At 34.1% G+C, this 12,721-nt stretch overlaps 1 protein-coding gene across 1 annotated transcript; it reads right to left on the bottom strand.

Moving 5' to 3' along the window:
* Window positions 1–5,301: 5,301 nt before the first annotated feature.
* On the bottom strand, window positions 5,302–6,876 carry LOC149249777 (putative UPF0481 protein At3g02645). Its single transcript, XM_089456319.1, has 2 exons — window positions 6,202–6,876; window positions 5,302–6,087 (listed from the first exon to the last, which is right to left on the bottom strand). The coding sequence occupies exons 1-2, from the start codon at window positions 6,820–6,822 to the stop codon at window positions 5,362–5,364; spliced, it is 1,347 nt and encodes a 448-aa protein (XP_089312445.1). The 5' UTR covers window positions 6,823–6,876; the 3' UTR covers window positions 5,302–5,361.
* Window positions 6,877–12,721: the final 5,845 nt, after the last annotated feature.

Raw genomic sequence — 12,721 nt, 5'->3', positions numbered from 1 at the left:
ATTATTTGACAAAGATGTAACATGGGAAAACCTTTTGAGAGAAAATGAAAATAGATGGTGAGGTCGCCTTGCTCTCTTCCTATGAATAGAAAATGGTTGTGAGTACAAAGAAGCAAGGCATGTGGCTCATGAGATACTAAATTGTACAAGTCCTCTTAGTAGACTCTCTCCCTATCATCTCGTCTACTCTACCCATCTATGGAACAAGTGCCCTAAAAGAGAATGGAACTCATTTTCCTCCTAATGGCCTAGTTATAAAACAACGTGATAACCTACTAGTGGTTAGGTTTTACTCCAAATCTTAACTATATTTACAATATGGAATTTTTTAAATTCTTCTTCATCATGATAATGTGGTTAGCCCCTTTTCCTTGAGTAATGGAGGTTGATGTGGCATCCTCTTAAATTATAGAGGAAATAATAGGAAGTTCAACTTCTGAGTGGCATAATTTTTTCATATAGAGTTTGATTGAGGAAATTCTTGTGTTGTTGGAAAGGTATCTATGTTTATAATATGAAAGATATGTGTGGTGCTAATGTGGAAAATTTTCACACACCAAAAACATCATTTGATGCCTAAAAATGGTCCCTTCAAACGGTTTTAGATCCCAACTTACCAAACTAGGTCCCTTTGGTAAAAATGATCCTATGAGTTGATTCCTCCATTTTTTCCACTCTAGAAGCCACAAGATGGATGAAAAATAATACAATGCTCCAATCCATATCACACCTCCACATTTTTAGAGGATTTTGGTCGCCAAAAGCCTCTATTGAATGAGGTGAAGAAAATTTTCCTCCATCTTTTCTTGGGTGTACCATTTAGCTTTTCCTAGAACTTGTCCTTCAACATAATCTATCACAAGTCATGCTATCCCTCTCTTGTAGTTATAGACCACTTCTATAAAACTATATCTTATGTCAACTTTGCCTAAGCATCTAGTTCTAAATACTCTACAAAACATATGACATGTTCCTCTTCCTAATCTAGCATGGAAGGCTTATAAAGATTTAGATTCTCCACGTTCACAACTAAGTAAATGAATAGGTATGGGGGTAGAATGAGTCTATATGCATTATATCCTACCTTTTCAAGTGTCTCAAAGGGACCATATCATAAAGCATTGATTTATTACCAATCACTTTTATCCTCTCCTTGTTTAATTGTAACCATACTTTATGCTAATCATGGATTGATTTGTATTTTTCCTATGAATTATGCAGTGTCTCCTATACCTGTATATGATTTTTCCTGATCCTTTCTACAAAATTTTCAGCCCTCAAGTAATCCCCTATAAGATCCTCCCTTACTCCCCCTTACTTCCCATATGCAATATCCAACGGTGAAGGTCACAAACATCCAAAACAAGTTTCAAATGAGGACTTACCAGTAGATGTGTGAAATGTTATGTTATAAGAGTGTTATATATATATATATATATATATCAACCTAAGTTTTTGAATACTTTTAATTTTAAACCCTTAAAAGATATCCCAAAGTCCTGTTGACTATTATTGATTGCTCATCTATTTAAGGATGGAAGGTTGTAGACCTTTTCAACTTCATGTCCATCATCTCTCACAATTTAGTCCAAAGTGCACTGAGAAATATCATGTCCGTAACTAAAATGATGCTCCTTGGTATCCAAAAGTGCACCCAAACCTTTCCAAAGAACAAGGTTATTGCTTCTTTCCCACCAATGGTATTTTTATAGGGCATCAAAACACACATCTTACTGAACCTATCAACTACAATGAACATGTAGTCATGTCCCTTCCTAGTTATTGGTAAATCTTCCTCAAAGTCCATGAAAATACTTTCCTAAGGATAAGTGGGTGCATATAAGGAATGATACAAACCCTTATTCATGTTACTAGGTTTTCCAGTACAACAAAGCATGCATCCTCTTATGAACCTAGTTACTAGTTCTTGCATTGTGGGTTAATAAACATACCTTTTCAACTTCGCCATTAATTTCCCTATACTAAAGTTCCCTGCAACCATAGATTTTTGAGCCTGTTTGAATAGTTAGAATCATACACCTTTATAAATACATACCTTATCTAGCCCGTAGAGTAACCTAGCTTATATATAGTAGTCAACTATGTTGTCACCATCATTCACATGAATTTGGATCTACAACTACTAAAACACCTCCTTGAAGTCCTCATCCGTTGAATGTGCCTCTTTGTATGCATCATGGGTAAATGGCTCCATGTGCATCAAAGTTCCAAAAGATGTGATCTTCAATGTGGGTGGCCTTAAAAGCATGTTGGCTCACTTATTTGTGTTTCCCTTATTGTACTTGATCACTAAACGAAAATGTTCTAACAACCTCATTCATTTGTAATGCCTATTTTGTTGTAGCTTAATCTAGGCATATAGGTACTGTAATGGTTGGTGATATGTGTATATTATTATCTCCTTCCCCATTAGATAGTGCTTCCACTTCTTCATAGCTTACACTAGGGCTTAAAGCTCCTTATCATAGGTAGGGTAGTTAAGAACTTCCCCATGAAATACTTCAGAACGATAGCATATATTATTTCCTCCCTGCATCAAAACCACTCCCATAGCATACCCACTTGTATCTATCTCCACCTCTAAGAGTTGCTACAAATTTTTTAATTCCAAAAATAGTTATTGAATGATCTTCTTATTTAACTCAATAAAATCCGCTGTTAACTTTTCACCCATTAAAAACTCTTACCACTGGTTTTTATTACACAAATTAGTGTTACTACCACAAAAGATAAAGCTATAAATTTCCTAAAATACTATAGTGCCCAAACAAAAATCCTCTCTCAAACATTACATTCCTTTATTTAACTGAAATAACTCTTATGTAAACTCATCCCATCTTGAAATGCAAACTATATCTCATTACTATAATATATAAATATTTTTTGGTTTGCACCTTTCTTTTGTGTACAACCTAAGAAATTGTAATAAATTTGTTCCATATATTTTTAAGGTGTAATACACCTTAATATGTATTATTCTATACACATTGACAAATCGCATTATTCACTGTATTTTTTTTTAATATAATTTAACTTCAACTTCAAGTTTTTAGATATACTTCTATTGTTTTTTTAAGTGTAGTACCCCATCATCCTATTCTTTCTTTCTTTCGTGCTACATGGTCGTCCTTTCTTTTTTGTATTCTTATTGTATTTGATAATTTTATAAATATTTCCTATTTTATTTTTTTTTTTTTTTTCCTTTAATTTTTTTACTTTTCATATTTTATTTTGGAATGGTTTATTTTAATTTTATAATTAAAATATTAATTTGTATCTGATTATTTTTTATATGAATATGTGTTTATTTTGAATAAAGTTTTACTAATTTTAATTAAATTACTAATAATTATTGGGTGGACGATAAATATTTAATTTCAAAATATTTTTAATAGTATACACAAATCAAAAGATGTGATTTATTTCTAAAGTAGTAAGATTCTTTTTACATTTTAATTAAATTCATTAATTAAAAAAATGTCATATGAACAAGTGTCATATGAAATGAGTTATGTTTTTTTGGACTTGTGGTATTAGTAATCCATGGTATTGGTCCATGATATTGTAAGATATCTTATTTTTCAATTAAGAATCTTCATGGTTAAGAATTTGTTAATTGTTTTTATAATTAATGAAAAATATTTAAAATAAAGTTATAGATAAATTAATTTTTATGCTTTTTTTTTTTTTTTTTTAATTTTAGAGATTTATGATGCAATAAGTGTTTCGATATTATCATGAATTGATGTCTATTAAAATTATCAACCATTTAATTTATATAACTTATATTCATGTTTTAATTTTTTTTTTTTATCTATTATTTAAATCAATTTACTAGTTATTTAGATTTATTTCAAAAGTTAAAATAATTTAATAGTTGTTTAGATTTACTAATTACCATTATTAAATATGAAAAATAACTATGATTACAAATAGCAAAATACATAAAATCCAAACACCATACTTAGCAAAATACATATAATCCAAACACACTTAATACTTCTAGATTAATAGGATGTATTATACTATCTTTATACACTATTTTCCTTCTTACTCGAAAGTTAATATATTAGCTTCTTTTATTGGAATAAATATTATTCAAACTCATGACATCTTGAAAGGCAAACTTCAATCCATTAATGTAATACATAAATATTTTTTAGTTTGCATCTTTTTAGTGTTAAATATTTTTTAGTTTGATTTTTTTTAAGTGTTGGTAATAAAAATTTCTAATATACTTTTAAAAATATTTTAATATATTTTTAAAAACATTTTAATATGTATTATATATATACACATTTATTAACACATATTTCATTATTAGAAAATATATTAAATTTTGAATATTATTTAATTTTAATTTTAAATTTTTTCTTATATTTTAATTTTTTTTTCCATTATATGAAACTCATCATATCACATTATTTTATGTTTGATTTTAATTTTTTTCTTCAATCTTAATTTCTAATACTTTTATCAAAATTTTCATATCTTATCTTTTCTCATTCTCTGCTTTTACTTCTTATATGGTCTTCATCTTGCGCTCCCTTGTCAATTTTAAATAATTTTATCAATTTTTTCATATTTTATCTTTCCTAATTCTCTTCTTTTATTCTTTTTTGAAACTATTCATTTTAATTTGGCAACATTATTATTTAATATCTAACTTTAATTCTCTTTCCAAATATATATAATTTTCTACTAATTATTACTCTATTTCTTCTTTACCATTTTAACAATTCCCACTTTTTTTTTAATTATACTTTTCCACCTTTTCAATATTTACTATTCACGAGGCTTCTCACTTTAATATCACAAATAAATTAAAAATATTTATTTTGTTAAACTTTAAAATATTTTTTTGTCTATGTTAAATTTTAAAATACTTTTTTGTCGATGGGTTTGGGATAGACAATGATTGGATGTTGTGTTAAGACAATCTTTGATGATTAGGTGTTGTCTTAAAATACTCCTTGATGTGAAGTCACTGATCCAATTCCCCTCCCCAATAAAAATGATATATTAAACCTAATAAAAAAACATAAAAATATATTTTTTTTACATCCATATAAATCAAAATAAAATATTAAAAAACATAAACTAACTATATATACCAACCAAAAAAAATAAAATAAATATAAAACATAAATTAAAATTCATTATTTATATATTCCCTTCTAAAATAACATATAATTAAACACAAAACCTTTAAAAGTAAATTAATAATTAAAATCTTTACGCAAGGAAATATATATTTATAAGGAAATATATATTCACCAAGTTCATACATCGATTTCTAACCACAGCAATCCTAAAATCATATCTACGGTTGCTTAGCGTTCAATTTTTTTTGACCCAGTCGTACACGGTACAGAAAGTCTGTAGAATGGTCATGACGAGAAGAAGAATTCCAACAAACAAAGCAACACCCTTTCCTGGCTTAGACAGATGGTCCCAATAGAATTCCCACAACACTTTTTTGACAATGCTCATGTAATACTTTCTGATAAGCACTTCCTTCAGTGCATTGTTGAGATCCTGGGGAGGCTCCAAATGGCCCTTGAAGATGGGATGACAAAGGCCGTTCCACATCTCGGCTATGCTCTCGTCACTCATCATCACACTTCCGCGAAGAATGACTTGCGATTCCCGGAGCAGTCGAACGTCCTCGGCCGAGTCGATGAGGCAGTCCATGAGGCCAACGTAGCGCGTCATGTGGTCACCACGGGTGAAGTCATTGAACTCCAAGGCAAGCATGTTCCTTAACAACACTTCTGTCTCCATTTCGGATACGGTGATCTGGGGAAGGTACAGCGTGCCCGAGTACTTGTTGAATTGGATCTTATCATTCACGGTGGAGAAGGATTTGAATTGAATGCCACCCTTTCCCAACTCCCCCGCGTTGTATGAGTTTAGAATATCATGTCGCCCTTCTTTGGATGGATGCGTCACACGGAAAAGGGTGAAGACCGCTGCAATGACCACTTCAACACCCTCTTCCAGAGAGTGCTTCATTCTTCGAAATACAGTCGCTCCTTCCCCCTCCGTTACTTCCATACGCACCAACTGTGAAAGGAATGCGTGCAGGCAACCCAGAAAATGCGGCTGATCAACATCATTAAGGGTTATGTCGAATTGATTGAAAGGAGACAACTCTGCACTGAACTTGTTCCTACATACCTGACTGATCTGCTGGCCTGCATCATTTAAAGCCTCTTTCAACAGAAACAGCGGGATCTGATTCTCCAGCTTCAGAATGTCGCACTTTATAGAGACTTCAAGCCTCCTTAAACATTTCATGTCTTCATCTGATGATTCAGACGGACTGGATAAGAAACGTGACAGAAACGATGAATCTATCGCCATCATACGAGCGAAGTTCTCCAGGTACTCGCCATCCTTAGGAATTGGCCAGTCATAGAATTCCTCAATCGCTTGCCGCTTTCCTTTGATCTTTTCTATCATTTCCTCGATTCTTTTCTTGCCATTCCGCCAGGACGTAGCCGCTGACTGGACTTTGTACGCCTCCGCTGTTGACATCTTCAGCTCGCGAAATTCGTAACTATCTCCCGCAGACGAAGCGGCCGCAACTTTTTTCTCCAGTTTGGAGTGGTGGTACGGTCCCAGGGAGACGAAGTGTGGTATGTACGCCTCTGGTTTCGCATCCAAGAGGGCATTAGCTACGCGCGGAACCTTACCCACGTTTGCTAGAAATTTATTATTATCAATAATCTCTATAATCTCTGTAACTTGTTCCAGCCATTCCCTCCTGAACACTAGCGGTGTTTTCTCTTCCCCCATCACTCAAACGAGCACTGAACAGCTAACGCTACCTCTTTGAACGTCCAGATTGTTCTCGGATTTCCGCCTGCATATATATATTGCACTAAGGTGTAGGTATGTTCAGAACTGAATGGAATGTGCAAATAATATGTAATTGGAGGGCATCGCCTTGCATCCTTTCCGAAAGTAAACTGATTGAATAGGACAGAGAGCAGGAGCCCTTACGTGTGAACAGCTTCTTTGCAATAATTTATCCCCTTTACAACTGTTCGATTTTGATAACATAGTTTCTACCTTAATCATATAACCCCTTTATTCCCGTCGACTGTTTCCTGTTCTGTCGACATTTTTCAGGAAAAAATTGCAATATTAATACTCTGAACAGCGATCTTACTAGACGTCCCAATCACCCAATTTATTTAAACGATGCAAGTTGCTATTTCAATAATTGTACCTCCATCAAAATCTATTAACGAAAAATGCTCCCTATCATACCAAAAGCATTGGATGCTCCATATCATACCAAAAGCATATTAAATATGACAAATAATATTGATACCTTCATCAAAGTGCACATACCGGCCTTCCACCAAATTGTTTGTCATTATAAGTTTAATAATAAAATATTATTAACGTATATAAAATGGAAATCTAATTAAAAAATATTCAGTAAATTATTCTACTTTCAAAAATTTAATTGAGTATATTTTCCTTATAAAACAAATTTAACTTTTACTTTATTTTTTTATTTATATAATTTATATATTTTAGTTTTTCTTTTTCTCTTTTTAAATAATTTCTAAAATATTTTTGAAGAAATTATACAGTGGGTCTCACAAATTATTTACCCACAATAATATCATAATGACCATCATAAATTTAAATACAATTCATATCACACTTTTATATATTACTTATAACTTTATAATATTTATATTTCATTTTTATATCTATTTTTAATTTTCTCTTTTAAATCATTTAATTTAATTTTTTTATATTCCATTTTTCAATAGGGTTAATGAAAAATGACTTAAATTTTAATATTATTATATTTTACTAATAAAATAGTTATATTTCAAATTATAATCATATTTGCATTTTATTTTAACTTTCTTTATATTTTTACATTATCAAAACATTTATTTTCTATTTTTTTTAGATTATCTTACTTTTATTTATTGTTCTGGTTTTTCTTTCTCTTTTTTAAATAATTTCTAAAACAATTTTCAAGAAATTTTGGAGTAGATGCCCACAAATTATTTACACATAATAATATCATGATCACCATCATAAATTTAAATACAAATCATATCACACTTTTATATATTACTTATAATTTTATAATATTTATATTTCATTTTTATATTTAATTATACATTTCCTTTTAATTTTCTCTTTTAAATCATTTACTTCTTTTATATTCCATTTTTCAATAGGCTTAATTAAAAACGAGTTAAAATTTTAATATTATTATATTTTACCAATAATTTTTGAATAATTATATTTTAATTTATAATCATATTTGCATTTTATTTTAACTTTCTTTATGATGATGATGATGGGAAAAAGGAAGATCTAAACCAAGGTAAAGCAGAACAGGAAGGAACAACTACGGGTGCCAAAAAGAAAGAGAACCAGGGACATTGCAAGCCTAAAGCCACTGAAAACCTACGGGTAATAATCTCTGACCCAGAACTACAGGCTTACCGAGAACACATGGCAGAACATGCAGTGATCTGCAAGTTTATGGGTTTCTAGCCAACAGAACGAGCCTTGTGCTTGTGGATCAAGCAACAATGGAAACCCAGAGGGGATGTAAGACTCCACCTAGGGGCCAAAGGATTCTTCACGGTGGTATTCACCAATCTGGATGACAAGGATCGCATCTTTGATGGAGGCCCGTATTTCTTTGCCTCAACAGGTCTATACATGAGACCTTGGAAGCCCAACTTCGCACCAGAACAGGAAACCTTCAAACAGGTACCTGTCTGGATTCACTTGTTCTCTCTACTGATTGACTACCGAAGACATGCAGCGCTAGAACATATAGGCAATAAGTTAGGCACCTTCATCAAAGCCTCAGAGGCAACATTACAGAAGAGATACACCTCCTGTGCCAGAATCTGTGTCGAGATGGATGTTTCAGGGGCTTTTCATGAGGGTCTGTGGTTGGAATACAGAGATGAAGTGTATTTTCAAGCTATAGACTATGAGCAGATCCCATTTCGATGCAGGAAATGTCATGAACATGGACATCTGATCAGAGAATTCCCAATGAACAAAACGATGGAGAAACCCAAGGAAAATATAGGGGTTAAGAATAAGGAGGCTTTTATTCGACCTCATGCTAGACAACGAGCAAACAAAAGGCAACAAAATAAAGCAAGTACATCCTTCAGAAGCATATGCAATGCATTTGAGGTGCTGGAATCAGAGACGGAACCAGAGGACACCAATCAAGAGCAAGATCCATTGCAAGACAGCCAGACCCACAGAAAGCAAAAGGAGAAGAAGAAGAACAAGTAATGGCGAAGCTTCTACAAGAATGGAAGAGGCTCGATGAAAGATTTATCCCAGAGGATCAAAAACAGAGGTACAAAGAAGCATTCCAAAGATATAAAGAAAAAAAGGGACTAATAGAAGATGGAGAAAGCCAGAAAATGGAGAAACAGGAAACACAAAACATAGGAATGAGCAGCATTGGCAAGGGAGGCAAAAAAAGAGGTAGAAGAACAATGAGTGAAACAATTCAAGAAGTGGGAGAGATGCTCGTCAATTCAGGTAGAGTGATACCTCTCTCAGAGGTATTCCAATCCCCTCCGAAATTGTTACGATGATCATTACAAGCTGGAATATAAGAGGCCTCAACAGCAGAGGCAAACAGAGGTATTTGAATGACAGACTGAAAAAAGAAAAACCCAGTATAATGATAGTACAAGAAACAAAAATAAGTACTGAGAAAATGAGAGAAATTCTGAATAGAAACAAGAACAGATATGAAATGATGGGACAGGATGCGATTGGGAGCGCAAGAGGTCTGGTAATAATTTGGAACCTAGAAGAAATTCAATTTAGTAATTGGATGAGCTTCCCAAGAATTCTAACAGGAATAGCAAGAATAGTAAGAACGGTGGAGGAGGTCATTATAACAGGGGTGTATGGACCACATATCCAAGGAGAAAAGGAAAACTTTCTGCATAACTTAAAAGCTCTGAGAAGCCTAATACCTGGAAAACAATGGATTATAGGAGGGGATTTTAATTTGATTAAAACCTCAGGGGAAAAAAGAGGAGGGCTAAGGAGAATGGATAAATCAATGGAGAAGTTCGGAGATTTGATAAGGGAGCAGAAACTGATAGATATTCAAACCATTAATGGAAATCACACTTGGAATAATCGCAGAGGGGGAGCTAATCAAATAGCTTCTCGACTTGACAGATTCCTAATCTCAGAACAGATAATGATGAAGGATGTATTCATAGAAGCCACTATCCTCCCGGTAGCAGGATCAGACCATTGGCCGATTAAAATGGAAATAGACCTAAAGCAAAGACCTCCCAACAAACCCTTTAGATTCGAAGCCTTCTGGTTAAGAAACGAAGGACTGATCGAGAAGCTTGAAGAATGGTGGAGGATGAGTGATCAAAGAGGAAAAAATAAGATGCACACCTTTCAACTCAAACTGAAGGAAATGAAGGATAAGTTAAAAAAATGGAATAAAGAAGAATTCGGTAATATTCTAGAGGAAAAAAAGCGACTGGAGCAGAGAATGGAAGAGCTGCAGCAGATAGATATCTTAGAAGGCATTCAGGAAGAGAGAACAAAGGAAGAAGGTATTATATTAAATCAGCTAGAAGAAAGAAGGAAACAAGAAGAGATTTTATGGAGACAAAAATCAAGGGTTCAATGGCTTAGGGAAGGAGAGAGGAATACTAAGTTCTTTCATAAAGCAATGGTACAGCATAGACAAAGAAACCGAATCTTCTCAATAAAAAATCAAGAAGGTCAAAGAGTTCTCCAACATGAAGAAATTGAAAAAGTGTTGGTCAATCATTTCAAAAATCTATTAAAGGAAACTCAGGGTAATAGATCAAAAGCCATATCAAAGATAAGTAGGGAGATTCCAAATCTGGTGACCAGAGATCAGAACTTGGCCCTAATGAGGAAAGTTACGATGGAAGAAGTGGAGGATATAGTCAGAAACATGAGAAGGAATAAAGCTCCTGGGCCGGATGGGTATACGGTAGAATTTTTCCAAGCTGGGTGGCATTTTCTTGCAGAAGAAGTTTTGGAGGTAGTAGAGGAAGCTAGAATAAATCAAAGAATATGGCCAGGAATAAATTCAACCCTGCTGACCCTTATTCCTAAAACCAATCAGGCAGATCAAGCAGAAGGCTTTCGCCCCATAGCTCTTTGTAACGTTATCTACAAGATAGTGGCATCAGTAGTGGCTCAAAGGCTGAAATCGATCTTGCCAAGTATTATTTCCCCAGAGCAAACCGGGTTTGTAGAAGGAAGGCAGATCTTGGATGGGTTAGTGGTGGCCCAGGAAGTAATCCACACTTTGAAAACGAAGAAAGAAAAAGGTATGCTGATCAAACTAGACCTATCAAAAGCCTATGATAGGTTAAGCTGGAAATATCTAGAAGCTATCTTTAAAGCCTTTGGATTCTGCGACAGATGGGTGAAATGGGTCTTAAGCATGATCTCTACCCCGAATTTCTCTATCTTGTTAAATGGGGCTCCAACAACTACGTTCAATGCTACAAGAGGCCTTAGACAAGGGGACCCCCTATCCCCCTTCCTCTTCATAATAGCAGCAGAAGGATTAGGTAGATACTTCAAGAAAGAATTAAGAGAAAGGAAAATACAGGGCCTGAGATTATGGGGAAATCAAACTACAGTCACCCACCAACAGTTCGTGGACGACATAATGATATACTGCAAAGCATCCATGAAAGAGGTGAGAAGGATAAAGAGAATTTTAGAGATATTTATGGAAGGCTCAGGCATGGAGGTTAATAATGAGAAATCCAAAACTTTTTTCTTTAATACAGTGGAACCTATTAAAAACCATTTAACCAGGATCTTGGGCTACAGGAAAGGGGATCTCCCAACCAAATACTTAGGAACTATGCTAGACTCCTCTTCCCTCAAAATAGGAAATTGGAAGAACATCCTAGAGAAGATCATGAAAAGACTGGAAAATTGGACTTTCCGTTCTCTGAACCTGGCAGCAAGGGTTGTTCTGCTTAAATCCACCATTCAGGCGATTCTGATATACCCCTTATCAGTGATGGCAGCACCAAAAGGAATATGCAATAAGCTTGTAGAGATTTACAGAAAATTTCTTTGGGGAGGACCTAAGCAACAAAAGAAGTGGGCCCTCTGTTCATGGGACAGCCTAACCAAACCAAAAGAAAAAGGAGGTCTAGGCCTTAGAGACCCATGGACTTTAAATCAAGTGCTAGCAGCCAAGTTAAGATGGAGATGGATGCAAGGGGGTCCGGACCTATGGAAAGAAATCTGGACAACAAAATACAATATTCCATCCACCCTGGAAGAATATCTAAGGGAACAAGAAATGCCTCGAGGATCAGACATATGGAACCTAACCATTCAAAGCAGGGAATTAATTGACAGGCATATTTTCTGGGAAATCAGAGGAGGCCAGATCGCGAGATTTTGGGATGAAGCTTGGCAACAAAGGGACAAAATGCTGAACCTACAAGGAATGCAAGAAATCTACAGAACAGGTATGGACAGAGATCTCATTAAGGACAAAGATTATTGGACGGAAGAAAGAGGAAATGATGAATGGAGAGAATGGAAACCTCTGCAGGAATGGAAAAGGAATGCAACAGAAGATCAAAAAACTATATTTGGCAAGGAATTAGACTCCAGGAAGATAAAAAAG

This window comes from Pinus tabuliformis, chromosome 7, assembly GCF_031772625.1.
Source record: "Pinus tabuliformis cultivar Carrire ecotype Pingquan chromosome 7, CPIR1, whole genome shotgun sequence".
Taxonomy (NCBI): domain Eukaryota; kingdom Viridiplantae; phylum Streptophyta; class Pinopsida; order Pinales; family Pinaceae; genus Pinus; species Pinus tabuliformis.
Note: the sequence above shows the minus strand (reverse complement) of the source record. Positions and strands in the feature narration are given on the sequence as shown.

Excerpts from the sequence above, each read along its gene's own strand:
- LOC149249777 (XM_089456319.1), bottom strand. The coding sequence starts at position 6,822 with ATGGGGGAAGAGAAAACACCGCTAGTGTTCAGGAGGGAATGGCTGGAA. Across the intron at positions 6,088-6,201 it reads CAGGCCAGCAGATCAGTCAG|TTGGTGCGTATGGAAGTAAC; the intron begins GTATGTAGGAAC and ends TTCCTTTCACAG.